Source organism: Mobula hypostoma, chromosome 2 (assembly GCF_963921235.1).
Source record: "Mobula hypostoma chromosome 2, sMobHyp1.1, whole genome shotgun sequence".
Lineage (NCBI taxonomy): Eukaryota > Metazoa > Chordata > Chondrichthyes > Myliobatiformes > Myliobatidae > Mobula > Mobula hypostoma.
In genome coordinates, this window is record NC_086098.1 from 21,952,590 (window position 1) to 21,973,077 (window position 20,488).

Below are 20,488 nucleotides of genomic sequence, written 5' to 3' on the forward strand. Positions count from 1 at the left end.
GAAGAAGGCAGCATACATGAGGTTTAGGAAGCAAGGATCAGATGGGTCTATTGAGGAATATAGGGAAGCAGGAAAGGAGCTTAAGAAGGGGCTGAGAAGAGCAAGAAGGGGGCATGAGAAGGCCTTGGCGAGTAGTGTAAAGGAAAACCCCAAGGCATTCTTCAATTATGTGAAGAAAAAAGGATGACAGGAGTGAAGGTAGGACCGATTAGAGATAAAGATGGGAAGATGTGCCTGGAGGCTGTGGAAGTGAGCGAGGTCCTCAATGAATACTTCTCTTTGATATTCACCAATGAGAGGGAACTTGATGATGGTGAGGACAATATGAGTGAGGTTTATGTTCTGGAGCATGCTGATATTAAGGGAGAGGTGGTGTTGGAGTTGTTAAAATACATTAGGACAGATGAGTCCCCGGGGCCTGACGGAATATTCCCCAGGCTGCTCCACGAGGCGAGAGAAGAGATTGCTGAGCCTCTGGCTAGGATCTTTATGTCCTCATTGTCCACGGGAATGGTACCGGAGGATTGGAGGGAGGCGAATGTTGTCCCCTTGTTTAAAAAAGGTAGTAGGGATAGTCCGGGTAATTATAGACCAGTGAGCCTTACATCTGTGGTGGGAAAGCTGTTGGAAAAGATTCTTAGAGATAGGATCTATAGGCATTTAGAGAATCATGGTCTGATCAGGGACAGTCAGCATGGCTTTGTGAAGGGCAGATCGTGTCTAACAGTTCTTTGAGGAGGTGACCAGGCATATAGATGAGGGTAGTGCAGTGGATGTGATCTGTATGGATTTTAGTAAGGCATTTGACAAGGTTCCACACGGTAGGCTTATTCAGAAAGTTAGAAGGCATGGGATCCAGGGAAGTTTGGCCAGGTGGATTCAGAATTGGCTTGCTTGCAGAAGGCAGAGGGTGGTGGTAGAGGGAGAACATTCAGATTGGAGGATTGTGACTAGTGGTGTCCCACAAGGATCTGTTCTGGGACCTCTACTTTTCGTGATTTTTATTAACGACCTGGATGTGGGGGTAGAAGGGTGGGTTGGCAAGTTTGCAGACGACACAAAGGTTGGTGGTGTTGTAGATAGTGCAGAGGATTGTTAAAGATTGCAGAGGGACATCGATAGGATGCAGAAATGGGCTGAGAAGTGGCAGATGGAGTTCAACCCGGAGAAGTGTGAGGTGGTACACTTTGGAAGGACAAACTCCAAGGCAGAGTACAAAGTAAATGGCAGGATACTTGGTAGTGTGGAGGAGCAGAGGGATCTGGGGGTACATGTCCACAGACCCCTGAAAATTGCCTCACAGGTGGATAGGGTAGTTAAGAAAGCTTATGGGGTGTTAGCTTTCATAAGTCAAGGGATAGAGTTTAAGAGTCGCGATGTAATTTTGCAGCTCTATAAAACTCTGGTCAGGCCACACTTGGAGTACTGTGTCCAGTTCTGGTCACCTCACTATAGGAAGGATGTGGAAGCATTGGAAAGGGTACAGAGGAGATTTACCAGGATGCTGCATGGTTTAGAATGTATTCATTATGATCAGAGATTAAGGGAGCTAGGGCTTTACTCTTTGGAGAGAAGGAGGATGAGAGGAGACATGATAGAGGTGTACAAGATAATAAGAGGAATAGATAGAGTGGATAGCCAGCGCCTCTTCCCCAGGGCACCAGTGCTCAATAGAAGTGGAGATGGCTTTAAGGTAAGGTGTGGGAAGTTCAAGGGGGATATTAGAGGAAGGTTTTTTACTCAGAGAGTGGTTGGTGCGTGGAATGCACTGCCTGAGTCAGTGGTGAAGGCAGATACGCTAGTGAAGTTTAAGAGTCTACTAGACAGGTATATGGAGGAATGTAAGATGGGGGCTTATATGGGAGGCAGGGTTTGAGGGTCGGCACAACATTGTGGGCTGAAGGGCCTGTAGTGTGCTGTACTATTCTATGTTCTATGTTCTATTAGAAGATGGGGAGAAGGGAGAGAGAAACATAAGGTGATAGGTGAACATGGGAGAGGGAGAGATGAAGTAAAGAGCTGGGAAGTTGATAGGTTAGTTACAGAGCAGCAGAGATCACAGAGGAGGAGCAGTGAGAGAGGGTTTCACTGAGCTCTCGTTGAAAGGAAGATTTAAACTTCTTCTATAGATGCTGCCTGGCCTGCTGAGCTCCTCCAACATTTTGTTTGTGTTGCTTGGATTTCCAGCATCTGCAGATATTCTCTTGTTTGCGACTGCATTCTTTTGCCCACTTAACTTCTTTCAGGGCATATCAGGAGCACCGGCTACTTTCCAACCTGTTATAGGGAAGACGGTTGGGGACATGAATTAACTGGCGGTACCGGTGTACTTGGATGATCTCATAGTGTTGACCACACTAGAGGTGCATGAGATGAGGCTGCTGAAGTTGCTAGATCACCTGAAAGTTGAAGGATTTAAACTGTCACTAGCCAAGAGCCAGTTCTCTAAGACATCTGTCAACTTTGTTGGGCACATAGTCTCACAGAATGGAGTGGCTGCCGATCCTTCCAAGATAGAGACAGTGACCACATGGCCGAGGCCCAAGAATGTGAGTGCCCTATGCTCATTGCTTGGAGGCTGTGGGTACTACCAGAGATTTGTGAAGGACTACTCCAAAGTAAGCCACCCTTCAAATCAGTTTCTGTGTGGTTACACTCCCTTGAGGAAGCAAGAGAGGAGAACGAAAGGAGAAGAAGGCAGGATTTGTCTTAATCCTTCGGAGCCCTTCAGGTAAAGATGGGATGCAAAATGTGAAGAGAACTTTCAGCTGCAGAAAGAGTTGCTGACCAAAGCACCCATGCTGACCTTTTCAAATCCCCAGTTGCTGCATGTATGCATTCCGGTACCAGCTGTGACGGTTTGGGAGGTGTTCTCTATCAGGACAAAAGTGAAGGGTTGAGATCTGTTGTGTTCATCAGCAGGAGTCTGTCACTATCCAAATGAAACTAACTTGCACACAAATTGGAGCTTCTGGTGTTGAAATGAGCTGTGGTCAATAAGTGAAGTGACCATCTATATGGTGCCAAGTTCGAGGTGAGGACTGACAACAATCCACTGTCTTGTATCCTGACCTCAGCAAAGTCGGATGCTGCAGATCATCACTGGGTAGCGGAGTTATCTGATTATGATTTCAGCCTTAAATATCGACTGGAGAGTTGGAGGAGTGACGTGGATGTGTTGTCTTAACATTCACATGAGATGTTGGAAATGGACGGAGGGTGGCAGAGCATTCCTTCCGCTGGTGTTAAAGCAATGTGCCAGTTTTCCACAGTGGGGAAATCAGAGGGATTGCTAAGGCATGCTAGAACAGTAGATCATTTGGGAGCTTCTAGTCATGACATTCCACAAGCTTATTGCAACTTGATCGCTGTGGATATGAAGCAGTTACCTGCCCTGAGTCCTGTGGAATTGGCAGCAGCCCAACGAGATGACACTTGTATAGGTGTCATTTGGTCATCTGTTGCCAAAAGGAATATGATCCAAGTTGAAAAGATGAACCCCCCCGACCAAACACCGACTGATGAGGGAATGGGACAAATTGGAGTTGAGGAACCAAGATTTATACAGGGTCACGTCTCCTCCAAACAGGCCTCGGCGTTCCCAGTTAGTTTTGCCTGAAAACTACCAGAACGTTGTACTGAAGTCACTTCATTTGGGGTTTGACACGACCTACAGATTGGTCCGAGATTGGTTCTATTGGCCCCGAATAAAGCCTGAGGTTGACGTGTACTGTAAGTCATGCATCCGAAGTATTCGGAGGAAGACACTGCCTGTGAGAGTTGCCTCATTATTTCATTTACCAAGTACAGGACCACTTTAATTAGTGTGTATGGATCACCTCTCCATTGAGCCTAATTCCAGCAATGCCGCAAATGTCTTTGTCAGCACAGATCACTACACTATATGTTCTCAAGCCTTCCCCGCAAAGAATCACAGTCGCCAAAGTGTTATGGGAGAAGTAAGTTTATTCTGGCCTCACAAAAAGGTAATACTGTGATCAGGGAAGGGATTTTGAGAGTCGGCTTATACATGAGTTACTGATTATGCTTGGAACTGAGAAGTTAAGGGCCATTCCATATCACCGTCAATGTGATTCTCAGTCTGAAAGGTTCAACCAGACATTGCTAGACACGCTTGGAACCCTGGATGCCAACAAAAAGAGCAAGTGGACTCAGCGTACTGGCCATTTGGTACCCTGCTACAACTGTACACAGAATGAAGCTACTCGCCTTTTGCCATATTATTTGATGTTTGGATGCAAAGCAATTTTACTTGTAGATCTTTGTTTTGAAGCTATTGGGGAAGACTTGCTGCAGAAAGATGAGGAAATTAGGAGAACGATGGCACCTAACAGCGACTCCTTTATTTGCATCTTTGGAAGCAGCTCTGGTTCTATCTTTAATATCTCTATTTTCCCCTTACAGGGTTCCTTTGAAGACCCTGAACTGGAGTTACATGCTGACTTCAGTTCTTTGCAGGAATGGGACCTGCTCTCTGGGTCTCACGACTGCCTGCTATTTGATATGCCAAGGACACAGTCTAGAAGACTAGTGCACCTTCAGGGTTCCAGGATTTCGTGGCCCTGGAGGTGGGCAGACTCGAGGTCGGTGCCTCCGCAGGAAACTGGTGTATTCTGGGAGTACATGAAAGATCGAAAGCAGCAAGCTGGTTGCTGTTTGCCCAGAGACCGGAGTTCTTTGGGCCCAGAGCTTGGAAAAAATGATGCAACAGACTTTTAACATTGTAAATCAGCGAGTTGCTTGTTATGTCTCTCCTCTCGCTGTGAAATGAGAACACCTCTTTTTCCCTTATTAGGGAGAGAAAGAGCCTATGGTATGTCAAATACCAGGTGAATGAGTAGTCTTTGGGTTTCTGCAAGTCTGTGTCTTTATTGATGCTTTGCTGCATGCTTGCGTGCTCGGTGGGGGGGGGTCGCCAATGCTTTTTTGCTGGTGGAGGAGGGGGGGTCATTGCTTTGTTGCTGCTTATGCATGGGTGGGGGGACTTTGGGATTCTAACATTTCACAAAAACAGAGGACTGCCCCGAAGAATGAATGAGTTTTAAGAAGGGAAAAGGGACTACCAGGGAAGCGTAAGTTGGCTGACCACTGGGTGTCTACACCTTATGTGGTGGAGGGCCAGATGCCAAATTTGCTTGTGTTCTGGGTGAAGTCAGAGGACAGAAGTGGTTCTGTCAAAATCCTCCATTGGAGTTACCTTCTACCCCTAGAGCAGGAAGCACATGTTGACCCAGAGCATGACACGGAACCTATACCTAGTACCAGAAGTGTGCACAGAAGAAGGAGAACAAGAAGACAGCCAGCTGACAATAGCGTACTGTACAGACTCAGAGGTTGAAGAATTTGGAATATTATATGGTTTACCTTATGCAAACTCACCAGGAATTGATGAAGAGATTTCTGAAACTCCCAGCCCTGACTTGAATGTAATGGGGAGGACTACCAGTGTAGAGGCAGACATAATATTAGACAGTGAAGGGGATTTGGGCTCCAATATAACTTGTGATGAAGCTGAGTTCAGTCAGGTGGCAGGAGAACATGAGCTGCCGGAAGATACAATTGGTAGACAGGGAGAGGCATGCCCAGGTAAATAGGAAAAGTCACAAGGAGTGCCTGAGTCTGAAGAAGCAGAAGATGAGATAAGATGGTCTCAGAGAGTCAGGAAACCCCCAAGTAGGCTGGCATATGATGCACCAGGGAAACAGAGTGTTGCATCTATCTCCATAATGAGAAATATTATTGCCATTTACAAATGGATTGGGGGTCCTGAAATCATGAAATCATTTGAATACAGTAGTATTAATAATGGTTCAATGTTCCAAAGATATAAGAACGTGATTATTTTTGGTGGGGGGGCGGGGAAGAATGTAATACCCTGGTTAAGATTTCTGCTGCTCTGCTGTGAGGTATTTTATTTTAGGAGTTTCAGTAAAAGCAAAGTGACCTATTGATCAGATTGTTTTGCTTTCGGCTAAAGATAAGGAGCCATGTTGTCCAACTTAGGAATGTTGTGTCAGCCAATCAGGATTGTGGGATGGGTGAGAAAGTTCTAGAGAGCTGGGCGAGAAGGAATTTCTGAAGGTCACTAATCTGATTCGGGGCTTTTTGGTGGGAGATGCAAGGAGAAGAGCACCAGACAAGATGCCTGTAGCATCCCATCCAAAGGGGATACCCTATTGCAAGCAGTGCTTCGTGAGATGGAGGAATCCAAGAATGGAAGTTCTACCTGCAGTTGGTGATGACAATTCAGTGTCATGAGTAAAACAATACACCTGGTTACTACGGAAATGAGCTCCAACATTTATGTGCACATTTAGACTGGTTTAACCGTAATGGGCCCTTTTATTTTTATTTTTATTTTTCCAGTAACTGTTTGATAAAGTTGAAAATTGGTGAATATACTTTCTATATAACATTATGCTAGTACAATCTGTCATTTTGGGCTACCGATAACTGTTTATGAGCAGTATTTCTGCAGCATTCACTCAAATGGAGGTTGGTTTAATTGGAGTGTCTCAATGATACTGTTAGTTTCAACACCAAATCATACCATCCCTAGACATGTACTGCTTATGAAAGGTGGCCTTCTCATCACTGATTCAGATGACTGTTAGCAGAGCTAGCGAACGAGCTAAGTTGGTGTACGAGCCCTGGTGAGAGGGTTACAGATAGAATGAATGCATATAGTCATTTCCCCAGGGTTGTGAAATTAACAATTATAGTACATGGAATTATGAGCCGAGGGAAAAGGTTTAATAGGAGACTGAGGGGCAACTTTTTCACACAAAGGGTAGTACTCGGAACAAGCTGTTAGGGAAAGAGGCTAAGGCAGATACAAGAAGAAAATTGGGAAGACAATTGGATGGTTACATTGATAGAAAATGTTTAGAGGAATATGGGTCAAACACTGACAAATAGAACTAATTTAAAATGGTCATTATAGATGAGTTGGGCTGAAGGGTCTGTTTCTGTGCTGCATGACTCTATAACTATCTGCTTTTATTCTTATTTTATTTCCACAAGAATTAGCCACATCAGAGTAGGTTTGGAATCATGTACACATTACAAAAAAAGGGCAATTTTCCTTTGTTATAGGGTGTAGGTGGATCAGTTATTGTTTCAGATTTTAAATTTTATATTTAAGTGAAAAGTCATAGAATCAAATGTTAAAGCAATAAAGTAGCCACTTTTTTTGGCTAATTTGAGTTACTATCACCTTCCTGTCTGCTTACACCAATCTGACTATTCTCCTTTGACCACTATCATTAACAAGGCACTTTTATGCACAGAACTTCCACTCACTGGATGTACTTTGCTTTCCACTCCATTCTCTGTAAACTCTATACACTACTGTGTGTGAAAATCCTAGGAGATCAGTAGTTTTGGAGATACTCATGTGACGGGGTCCTGAATTACCCCTATGAGCGGAGCTTTTGAAAAGAGAGAGAGAGAGTTATTTAACATCGATATCCTGTTTTGAAGAGAGAGAGAGACGAAGACTAACTGTTGGACTGTCACTTTAAGGCACTGGAAGTAACTTTTGGATTTCTGCTGTGTTGGAGTTGGAGACAGCACCGAGCAACTTGTAAGTTGCTGTGGTGACCAAAGACAGGTTGTTGATACTTCTCGAGGACTTTTGCCTGCTTGCATTTCTTATACAGAGAGAGGAACTAGGAGTTATTTGAGTGTCAGTTGATGCTCAGCATGGGAAGATAAAATAGGAGGTCAGATGACAGACCTCAGACACATGTTTTGGACACTGAATGAGCATTGTTGTGCCCGCAGGAAAAGTGGGTTTTGGAGGATCGACCAGGCGGATCAATCCATCGCTCTTGCAGTGGAAAGAGGAAAGGGGTTGACTGGTGGGGATTTGTCCATGTGTCCACCCTCGCCTGGGGGATAGCTCCACCACAGAAAACCGATCCCTTTTGTTAAAGTCACAGTCGGTGACTTTTAAAGGATTTCGAAGGACAAGGAGAAGATCGACGGCGTCAGCTCATCTGAAGTCTCAAATCTCTCCCTCTCTCTCTCTCTCTCTCCATCACTACTCAACTCAATACCACGAACTGAACGGAACTGAACTTTACTCATCATCATAAGACTATCTTTTTACCCCTAGGCTTAAAGAAGCTTCGTTTTTCATACATATATTTCCACACTTACTGATATACTTACTTATATATATAATCATTGCTAACCTGTTTGATTTATCTACATTTATATTACTGTATTGCGTAGTTACTAATAAATATCAATAGTTAATAGCAATACCGGACTCCAAAGTTTTTTCCATTTCTGCTGGTTCTTTATTCCCGTCACAGGGTACATGACAGTCACCCTATCTGGCACCAACAATCATTTCACAGTCAAAGTAATTTAGATCCCATTTTTTCCTATTCTGGTCTGAATAACAACTGAATCTCTTGACTATGTGTGCAAGTTTTTATGCATTGAGTTCCTGTCATATGATTGACTGATTAGATATTTGCATCAGCAGGTGAACAGTGTACCTAATAAAATGGCCACTGAGTGTATATATTTCAATATATATTCATATTTAAGTTGCTGGTTGCTCTAAAAAACCAATTGGTGTGTAGATGATTTCAGTTAAAGAATTCTTTCTGATATTCTGAACTGTTAATAAATACTAATCATAATTATCCCAAAAATATGAAAACCAAATAGTTATCTTACTTCAACCGCAAGATTGAAATGTTTGCTGTCCACTTCAAAGGTCCCAAATACAATTAATTGTGTCTCCACTTTCAGATATACCCTTATAGATATTTTGCGTTCTATACTGCTGTCCTTGGAAGCAATGATTGAAGACCCGGAACTTCAAGTGAATGGATTTATTTTGATAATAGACTGGAGCAACTTTACTTTCAAGCAAGCCTCCAAATTAACACCAAGTATGCTCCGATTAGCCATTGAGGGACTACAGGTAAAACTGTTTTCTATTTATAATGGAATCTGAATAACAACTGAATCTCTTTACTATGTGTGCAAGCTTTTATGCATTGGGTTCCTGTCATATGATTGACTGATTAGATATTTGCACCAGCAGGTGCAGAGTGTTTGACGTTAGTGGTGGATAAATTGATGGAAAGTATTCTTAGAGATGGTATATATAATTATGTGGATAGACAGAGTCTGATTAGGAACATGGATCTGTGCGTGGAAGGTCATGTTTGACAAACCTCATTGATTTTTTTGATGAGGTTACTAAGAAAGTTGACGAGGGTAAAGTGGTGGATGTTGTCTATATGAACTTCAGTAAGGCCTTTGACAAGGTTCCACACGGAAGATTACTTAGGAAGGTTCAATCGTTAGGCATTAATATGGAAGTAGTAAAATGGATTCAGCAGTGGCTAGATGGGAGACGCCAGAGAGTAGTGGTGGATAACTGTGTGTCAGATTGGAGGACGGTGTGTAGTGGTGTGCCTCAGGGATCTGTACTGGGTCCAATGTTGTTTGTCATATATATTAATGATCTGGATGATGGGGTGGTAAATTGGATTAGTAAGTATGCAGATGATACTAAGATAGGTGGCGTTGTGGATGCTGAGATAGGCTTTCAAAGCTTGCAGAGAGATTTAGGACAGTTAGAAGAGTGGGCTGAAAGATGGCAGATGGAGTTTAATGCTGAAAAATGTGAGGTGCTACATTTTGGTAGGACTAATCAAAATAGGACATACATGGTAAATGGTAGGGCATTGAAGAATGCTGTAGAACAGAGGGATCTAGGAATAATGCTGCATAGTTCCCTGAAGGTGGAATCTCATGTGCATAGGGTGGTGAAGAAAGCTTTTGGTATGCTGGCCTTTTGTTAATCAGAGCATTGAGTATAGGAGTTGGGATGTAATGCTGAAATTGTATAGGGCCAAATTTGGAGTATTGTGTACAGTTCTGGTCACCGAATTATAGGAAAGATGTCAATAAAAATGAGAGAGTACAGAGGAGATTTACTAAAATGTTGCCTGGGTTTCATCTCCTAAGTTACAGAGAAAGGTTGAACAAGTTAGATCTTTATTCTTTGGAGCGTAGAAGGTTGAGGGGGGACTTGATAGAGGTATTTAAAATTATGAGGGGGATTGATAGAATTGACGTGGATAGGCTTTTCCCATTGAGAGTGGGGAAGATTCAAACAAGAGGACATGATTTGAGAGTTAAAGGACAAAAGTTTAGGGGTAACATGTGGGGGAACTTCTTTACTCAGAGAGTGGTGGCTGTGTGGAACGAGCTTCCAGCAGAAGTGGTTGAGGCAGGTTCAATGTTGTCGTTTAAAGTTAAATTGGATAGATATATGGACAGGAAAGGAATGGAGGGTTATGGGCTGAGTGCAGGTCGGCGGGACTAGGTGAGAGTAAGAGTTCGGCACAGACTAGAAAGGCCGAGATGGCCTGTTTCCGTGCTGTAATTGCTATATGGTTATATGGTTATATGGTCATATGGAATCAACTGATGTGTAGAAAATTTCAAAACAATGGAGTGACTGTAATTTGTACAAAATATTGCACTGTCCAACATTATAATTTGTTTTTGATGTGATAATTGAATTTCAAGAGCAAAATACATTAAATGTTTAATTGAATTATCCCCAGGAAAAGCAACTGGTGCTTAGTACAAGCAAAAAACTTCAGAACAAAATGAAACAGATTGAAATGGTTTCTATTTCTGGTATTACTATTCTGTAGCTCTCACACAGCACTGTCTAGTCTTTCTTCAATTTTTATTTGCAATTTTTTTTCAAAATATACCTAGTGTAAAAAGTACCTATTATCTAGTTTATCTTCATTAATATTTGTTTCTGGTAAATTAATTCAACCCACGCGTCTGTGATGGATAATTTTAGAAGAAGACATTGAACAATGTCTAAGGAGAAGGAATCATGTAACATTGGTTCAATAATGTACAGGCAGTATCATGGTAGCAGTTGGCTAGAGGCGAGGTGGAGACTGGATATGGTTTCAAGAGGCATAGAAAGGTCATCACTGGCATATGTCATGAATTTGTGGTAGCAGTACAATGCAATGCATAATAACAAAAAACTGTGAATTACAATAAGTATTCATATATTAAATAGTTAAATAAGTAGTGCGAAAACAGAACAACATTGCGAGGGAGGTAGTGTTCATGGATTCAATGTCCATTCAGAAATCGGATGGCAGAAGAGAAGAAGATGTTCCTGAATCATTGAGTGGCTTCAAACTACTGCACCTCCTTCCTGATGGTAGCAATGGGAACAAGGGCTGGGTGATTGCAGTCTTTAATGACAGATGTCACCTTTTTTAAGGGTACAGTCCTGGAAGATGCCCTGGATACTATGGAGGCCAGTTCCCATGATGGAGCTGATTAAGTTTACAACTCTCTGCAGCTTACTTCAATTCCGTGCAGTAGCTCCCCCACCCCCTGCACACCAGATGGTGATGCAACCAGTTAGAACGTTCTCCACGGTACGTCTGTAGAAATTTGTGAGTGTTTTTGGTGACACACCAGATCTCCTTAAGTTCGGAAAGAAATATAGATGCTGTTATGCCTTCTTTGTTATTTGGAAGGATCTACTGTATTTCCTCTGATAGCAGTCAATAATGTGTGGTATACATTTAAGTTAATTCATAGTATTAGAACCAAATCTCTAATGCAAAGTAAATTACTATTATACATTTATATCACCATATCACCATTTATTTTGTTGCATTATGAAGAAATTCAACAGAATTGATAAAAAAAACTACACACAACAAATGACAAACAAAAATGTGCAAAAGAAGACAAACTGTGTAAATACAGCTCCCCCCCCAACAAAAAAAGTACTGAGAACACAAGTTGTTCAGTCCTTAAAAGTGAGTCCATAGATTGTGGAATCAGTTAACTGTTGAGGTGAGTGAAGATATCCATGTTGGTTTAAGAGCCTGATGGTTGATGTTCCTGAACTTGGTGGTGAGAGACCTAAGGCTTCTGTACCTCCTTCCCGACGCCAGTGGTGAGAAGAGACCGTGGCCGGGATGGTGGAGGTCTTTCATGAGGGATGCTGCTTTCTTGTGGAATCGCTCCTTGTGGATGTGCTCAATTACAATGTTGCCGAGGTAAATCTTTTTCACCCAAAGTATACTGAAGATATAAATTGTCCTTCCTTGAGGTTAGTGGAGACCGAAAATGTTATCACATTTAAATGTACTTGGGTGAGCACTTGAAGGTTCATATGACTATCTGTAGACTGAGAGCTGAATCGGGGAGGTAGTGTGGGATAGACACAATGGATTGACTGGCCTTTTTACGCCAACAAATTCTGTGATGATTCTGTTTTTAACTGGTATAAAACTTGCTTAACAAAATAGAACTGTAATAATCATCTTTTGACACGATTCTGCAAATGGTGAAATAAACAATGGTACAGAGGAGATTTACAAGGATGTTGCCTGGATTGGGGAGCATGCCTTATGAGAATGGGTTGAGTGAACTCAGCCTTTTCTCTTTGGAGCGACGGAGGATGAGAGGTGACCTGATAGAGGTGTATAAGATGATGAGAGGCATTGATCATGTGGATGGTCAAAGGCTTTTTCCCAGGGCTGAAATGGCTAGCACGAGAGGGCATAGATTTAAGGTGCTTGGAAGCAGGTACAGAGGAGATGTCGGTAAGTTTTTTATGCAGAGAGTGGTGAGTGCGTGGAATGGGCTGCTGGCGGCAGCAGAGGCAGAGGTGGAAACAATAGGATCTTTTAAGAGACTCCTGGATAGGTACATGGAGGTTAGCAAAATCGAGGGCTATGGGCAAGCCTAGGTAGTTCTAAGATAAGGACATGTTCCGCATAGCTTTGTGGGTGGAAGTGCATGTATTGTGCTATAGGTTCTCTATGTTTGTATGTTTCTAAACAACTTTTAAGTATAATTTATTTGCTAGCAATTATACTTTCAATAATACAGCAGTATTTTTATGAAAAACAGGACAATTGCCTATTTTCATTTTGATTCAAGACGTAGGAATGGGGGTATCTTCTTAAAATGTTTGAAGAAAGCGATTTCATTGATAATAATGATGGAAGAAGATTGTTGATACTGTTAAATCTTTAATGCCTCACAATCAGTGAATGAGCCACTTAACCTATGCAAATGTCATACCGTACATGGAAGTGACTGTAGATCGTATAATGATTATCAAGAATAGCTGAATGAAATAGAAAAACTTGAGGACGTCCAGTCCCTTGTTGTTCTGATGAAAGTATTTACAAGTGCTGTACTGACCATAATAAGATTATTAAGGGATTGGACACGCTGCAGGCAGGAAGCATGTTCCCGCTGATGGGTGAGTCCAGAACCAGAGGCCACAGTTTAAGAATAAGGGGTAGGCCATTTAGAACGGAGTTGAGGAAAAACTTTTTCACCCAGAGAGTGGTGGATATGTGGAATGCTCTGCCCCAGAAGGCTGAGAAGGCCAAGTCTCTGGATGCTTTCAAGAAAGAGATGGATAGAGCTCTTAAAGATAGCGGAATCAAAGGTTATGGGGATAAGGTAGGAACTGGATACTGATTGTGGATGATCAGTCATGATCACAGTGAATGGCGGTGCTGACTTGAAGGGCCGAATGGCCTACTCCTGCACCTATTGTCTATTGTCTATTGTCATACATAACCCAGGGGCAGGGAGACTGTGCTGAAAATTTATCAAAAAACACTGTAAATGCTGAAAACACTCAGCACTTCAGGCAGCAGCAGTGAAGAAAGAAACAGAGAAACAAAGGGTCTCAGACCTGAGACATTAACTCTATTTCTCTCTCCCCAGCTGCTGTCAGACACGCTAAGCGCCTCTGCTACTAACTCTGAGACAGGAAGTGTGTGAGAAAGAGGTTGCATACGTGCACAAGCAATGCTGTGGGTGTGATCAAGTAATATCCTCATTGAAATCTATTGAATGATGAAAGACCGCAATAGAGTGGATGTGGAAAGGATGTTTCCTATGGTGTGGGAGTCTAAGACCAGAGGATACAGCCGCAGAATAGAGGGACGTCGAGATGAGGAGGAATTTCCTTAGACAGAGAGTGGTGAATTTCTGGAATTCATTGCCATAGTGGCTGTGGAGGCCAAGTTGTTATGTTTTGTATCTTCAGAGCATTAAACTAATTCAGGGAAACTCTTAGTAATCTAAAAATACAGGTGTAGTTTGACAACGTGAAGCACGGTGTGCACGTATCATCTGATAGTGTGATGACATATGCAATTCATGTATTTATACATATAACCAGTAATGAGTTATTTAAATGAACAAAATGCTTAATCAACCAACATATATACAAGATTACTCAAACACTATTGAAATATCAAATACACAACACAAGTTACTGGATGTATTTAATGCAGAGATTGATAGATTCTTGATTAATCAGCCCATGAAGGAATATGGGGGGAAGGCAGGAGATTGGGGTTGAGAGGGGAACGGATCCGCCATGATGAAATGGTGGAGCAGACTTGATGGGCCAAATGGCCTAATTCTGCTCCTATGGTCTTATATCTGTGGTCAATGGTGGTGGTACTGTGGAGGAAATACTCTATTCCTTCTAGCTTTCAAACAGTGCTACACCATTTTCACTTAGAGCCTTGTGGTCTAGAAGGTATTGGAAATAATCCTTGTGGGTGTTGAAAGTAAAATTTTACTTAATATGGAGGCACAACCATTTTAATGTCCTATCTACTTCCTGAGAGGAATTTACTCATCCACTGCCCAACACGCCACCCTCAGATCCATCTGAGTTGAAGCCAGAAGTGTGCAGTGTGGAGCAGATCACAGTTAGAATCTATTTTTTTAACTACAGAAAATCTAAAATTTTGCAAAATGTACAATTTGTGGAAGTTGTACATAGCGAGGACTGGATTAGCACCACGACACACATCACAATTCACTTCATTTTTACATCAGTTATATAATGAATAGTCAATCCATTGATGACAATTTCAATTTCCAGCTGTCTGTATTGGACAGTTATTTCATCCAAGAAGCTTCTATTAGGATGATCATTTATGGATTAGAACATTAGCCCGATTTAACATGAACTCTAGTGGGTTGGGTTTTTGGACCAACTGTGCAGCCTGCGCTTTGCTATCTCCAGGAATGGCCTGGAAGTCATGTACCCCCAGGGCTGGAGGTTGAATGTCAGGTAGCGGCCCCATGGACGATATGTTTCCTTGTCGATTTCACTGACTGAAGTGTCGTGGGAGACTGAAACATCGAAATAACAGGCGGTGCATTTGCTTATCGCCGGCTGCTGTTGCAGGGAGGCCCCAGTACTCAAGTGATTTACTCTCTCCCCCTCTTTCTCCCTCTCTCTCTCTCTCTCCCTCTCTCCCTCTCTCTCTCCTCCTCTCCCCCTCTCCCTCTCTCTCTCTCCCTCTCTCTCTCCCTCCCCTCTCCCTCTCTCTCTCCCCCTCTCCTTCTCTCTCCTTGTCTCTCCCTCGCTCTCCCTGTCTATCCCTCTTTCTCTTTCTCTCTCTCTCCCCCTGTCTTTCTCTTTCTCTTTCACTCCCTGTCTCCATCTCTTTCTCTCTCTCTCTTTCTCTCTTTTTCATTGGAGAGTGAGAGCCTGCTAGTCCACAAAATGGAGGGCTTGGAGGAGCAATGTGGAAGATTGTAACATCAGAGCAGCGAATTGCTGGTCTCTGCTCTTGTGGTTGCAGGTAGCAACTTCTCCCTCCCTCACTGGGGAAGGGAGCCTGACTCTGAGATACTGAAGTGCTGATTTGTGATCTGTAGTTCGATGGTCTCTGGATCAAGGACCATTTTGGGAGCTCCTGCTGTTGCTTGCATGGTGGGGTGTTTGGGAAGGTCGGTGCCTCTGCTAGCATGGGTGGGGAGGGCAATACTTTTGCTGTTGCTTGTGCGAACTTTGGGGCTTTTTGTTTCTATCATTCATGCTATATGGGTTTCTTTGTTATGGATATCTGTGAATAGGATGAATTTCAGGTTATATACTGTATACATAATCTGATATTAAATAAACCTTTGGACCTTTATATGCCTATGTTAATAAAGACCAGATGATCTTGAAAGAGTGGAGAGAAATTTTACAAGGATGTTGCCAAGACTTGGTTACCTGAGTTAGAGGGAAAGATTGCATAGGTTAGAAATTTATTTCCAAGAGTGTAGGAGAATGAGGGGAGATTTGATAGAGGTGTAAAAAAATAATGAGTGGTATTGATAGGGGAAAGTGCAAGCAGGCTTTTTCCACTGAAGTTGGGCGAGAGTAGAACCAGAGGGCATTGGTTAAGGGTGAAGGGTGATATTTTTAAAGGGAACATGAGGAGGAACTTCCTCATTCAGAGAGGTGAAAACAAGCTGCCAGCATAGGCGGTGGATGCAAGTTTGATTTCAAAATTTAAGAAAAATTTGGATAAGTACATGTTTGGGAGGGGTATGGGAGCTATGGTCCAAGTGCAGGCCAATGGGACTAGAGAGATTAATAGTTTGGCATGGAGTAGATGGGCCAAAAGGCCTGTTTCTGTTTGATAGTGTTCTATAACTCTACAATGCAAGCTCTGTAATGGTGAATTTTGATAGTGAATAGTTGAGGAGACATTTTGGAGAAAACGTGAGACTTTTACAGGCCCAATTCTTCTTGTATATACAAACCATTTTACTTTGGAAGGTGATACACCTGGAGAGTTGATGACAGTGATTCTGAAGAACCCACAGAAGTGAAATTGTTTCTTTGAAAGCAGTAGTACTATGACAAATCAATAAAAAGGAAATCTGGCAATGTGGGAAGTTCTTCACTTTTGTTTCAATATTATCGCCAATTCAACGGTTGGGTGTGAATTCATCCATGGAGATACTAATTCATTGGAAGAATGTTCATTTGAGTTCATTACCATGCTCACTCATGCACCTTTTCCTCATCATCACTGAGTCTATTGCTGTAAACGGTGCTTTCAGAATGGGGGAACACTTTTACCCATATGTATCCATGACCCTCTTTATGTATTCAGTGTAGTTCAGTAATGGTCATTGTATCAATTATTGGCAATTTTATTACTTAATTCTACTCATTGCTAGAGTGATGCATAATGGAAAAATATAATACATTGGTGTGGATTTTGGCTATAATTCAATAAATTATTGCTCATCTTACTGTAGCACCAACTCTGCATTCCTTTCTGAAATAACCTTTCCTTCACCTCAAAAATACCTAAACACTGTTTCCATTTTCATTTGAGGAAGAGAGTTACAAAGATGATCCTCTGACAGGGAAAAAAAAGCCTCATCTATCTTTACCTGGATATAACCTTGTGCAAATAGTCTACTATCATATACAGTTTCCTCAATCTCAGACTCTGCAGCCTCCCACCATTTAGATAATATGTTTAGTTTTTTATTTCTCCCTCTAAAATTGGACTGTTTCACATTTCCCACTTTGCCAAATTTTGGCCAGTACACCGTGACTATCCAGGACCCTTTGTGGTCTCCTAATGTTCTCTTCACCTTTATTTTCCTACTTGTCATTGTGTCATCAGCAAATCTGCAACTATCTTTGGTACCTCCATCCGAGCCATTTATACGAAGTGTAAGAAGTTGAGGTCCCAGTACCAATCCTTCGGCATGCAAAAGCAAAGCATTTATGAATCATTATTTGGTCCTCTTTGGATATTGGGCATTGCCAGAATATTAGAAAATTGCTTAAATTAATCCACTGTTTATAAAAATAAACTAGAAGAAATTTTCTGGAAAGGTATTAATTTTTTTGTTGAGGAGAAGTTGCTAAGAACAATAATTTTGGAGAAAATGGAGTGTTACATGGAATAACAAAAGAAAAGCAGCCTGGATGTATTAAAGGCAAATTACGCTCATCTCATGTTTGTTGATGCAACAAAATGGTTGATTGGGAATAGAGTTAGTTGATGGTGAAACATTTTCATTCCAGAGAAAAATTGAAGTTAATGGAATAAACAATAGTGGAAGCAATTTGAAATTAAGTGAGATAATTGTAGATCATTTGGAGGAAGATGTAAATGGGTTTGACACTAAAGATATTGCTCCTTAGGTGTGAAAGCGCGATTTCATTTTGCTGTATATCACAACTAATGTGTGTCTTCTAAGGTCTTTCAAAGTTCAAAGGTTCAATGTATTATCAAGGTACTTTTATGTCACAATATACAGCCCTGAGATTAGCAAACTTGAAAATAGCATTGGAGCTGTGTTTAGCCACACAGTCATAGGTGTAAAGTGAGTGGAGCGGAGGGGTTTGGTGGAGGGAGGGGCTAAGCACACAGCCCTCTGGTGCGCCTGTGTTGATGGACGTCATGGAGATTTTGTTACCAATCCGAGCTGACTGGGGTCTACAAGTAAGGAAACCCAGGACCCAATTGTGCAAGGAGGTATTGAGGCCAAAGCCTTGGTGCTTATTGATTAGTTTTGAGGGAATGATGGTATTGAATGCTGAGCTGTAGTCGATTAAGAGCATCCTGCTGTCTGCATCTTTGCACTCCAGATGTTCCAGGATTTATGAAAGAGCCAATGAGATGGCATCTGCTCTGAACCTGTTGCTCCTAGAAGCAAATTGGAGCAGATCCAAGTCTCTTCTCAGGCAGGAGCTGATATGTTTAATCACCAAACATTCAGAATGCCATTTCAAAATATATATGCAGAAAGATAGGTCTGGTCCATGGGTTGAGATTCTAAATTGGAGAAAGGACCATTTTGAAAGGACCCATATGAGCCATCTGTTGTCAGCCCCCAACCAACACATATTCCACTCTCCCCTCCTACCCCTCCTCACAGTCCCCCACCCTACTCTCATGACTATACCCCTCCCCCACATGAAACCACCACGGTGGGCTTCACAGCTGAACAGGTGAGAAGACAGCTGAAACGTCTCAACCCAAGCAAGGCTGCAGGACCGGATAGTGTCAGTACCAGGGTGCTCAAAGCCTGTGCCCCTTAGCTATGTGGAGTACTTTGCCATGTATTCAACATGAGCCTGAGGCTCCGGAGGGTTCCTGTACTGTGGAAGACGTCCTGCCTCGTCCCTGTGCCGAAGACGCCGCGCCCCAGCGGCCTCAATGACTACAGACCGGTGGCACTGACATCCCACATCATGAAGACCCTAGAGAGACTTGTTCTGGAGCTGCTCCGGCCTATGGTCAGGCCACACTTAGATCCCCTCCGGTTCGCCTACCAGCCTCGACTAGGAGTTGAGGATGCCATCGTCTACCTGCGGAACCGTGTCTACGCCCACCTGGACAAGCCAGCGAGCACTGTGAGGGTCATGTTTTTTGACTTCTCCAGTGCGTTCAACACCATCCGGCCTGCTCTGCTGGGGGAGAAGCTGACAGCGATGCAGGTGGATGCTTCCCTGGTATCATGGATCCTTGATTACCTGACTGGCAGACCACAGTACGTGTGCTTGCAACACTGTGTGTCCGACAGAGTGATCAGCAGCACTGGGGCTCCACAGGGGACTGTCTTGTCTCCCTTTCTCTTTACCATTTACACCTCGGACTTCAACTACTGCACAGAGTCTTGTCATTTTCAGAAGTTTTCGGATGACTCTGCCATAGTTGGATGCATCAGCAAGGGAGATGAGGTTGCGTACAAGGCTACGGTGCGAAACTTTGTCACATGGTGTGAGCAGAATTATCTGCAGCTTAATGTGAAAAAGACTAAGGAGCTGGTGGTAGACCTGAGGAGAGCTAAGGTACCGGTGACCCCTGTTTCCATCCGGGGGTCAGTGTGATCATGGTAGAGGATTACAAATACCTGGGGATACGAATTCACAATAAACTGGACTGGTCTAAGAACACTGAGGCTGTCTACAAGAAGGTCAGAGCTGTCTCTATTTCCTGAGGAGACTGAGGTCCTTTGACATCTGCCGGACGATGCTGAGGATGTTCTAGGAGTCTGTGGTGGCCAGTGCTATCATGTTTGCTGTTGTGTGCTGGGGCAGCAGGCTGAGGGTAGCAGACACCAACAGAATCAATAAACTCATTCGTAAGGCCAGTGATGTTGTGGGGATGGAACTGGACTCTCTGATGGTGGTGTCTGAAAAGTGGATGCTGTCTAAGTTGCATGCCATCTTGGTCAATGTCTCCCATCCACTACATAATATACTGGGTGGGCACAGGAGTACATTCAGGCAGAGACTCATTCCTCCGAGATGCAGCACAGAGCGTCATAGGAAGTCATTCCTGCCTGTGGCCATCAAACTTTACAACTCCTCCCTTGGAGGGTCAGACTCCCTGAGCCGATAGGCTGGTCCTGTACTTATTTCATAATTTACTGGTATAATTTACATATTACTATTTAACTATTTATGGTTCTATTACTATTTATTATTTATGGTGCAACTGTGACGAAAACCAATTTCCCCCGGGTTCAATAAAATATGACTATGACTATGACTATTTTGATGGTATCAGAAATGATATCGCAAATGTGGACTAAGACAGGCTGCTTTCTGACAAAGGTGTACCTGGTAAGTAGG

The 20,488-nt window shown here is 42.7% G+C and overlaps 1 protein-coding gene across 3 annotated transcripts in view; it reads left to right on the forward strand.

Annotated features, from left to right (window-relative positions):
• clvs2 (clavesin 2) overlaps positions 1 to 20,488 on the forward strand; it is a 141,747-nt gene that overhangs the window by 24,779 nt on the left and 96,480 nt on the right. For all 3 annotated transcript variants that reach the window (XR_010016209.1, XM_063034061.1, XM_063034056.1), the window contains exon 2: positions 8,791 to 8,965. Coding sequence is in view for 2 of the 3 variants with exons in the window: in XM_063034061.1 (XP_062890131.1) it covers positions 8,791 to 8,965 (175 nt within the window). In the remaining variant the exon portion in view is untranslated. The remainder of the gene's footprint in view (positions 1 to 8,790; positions 8,966 to 20,488) is intronic.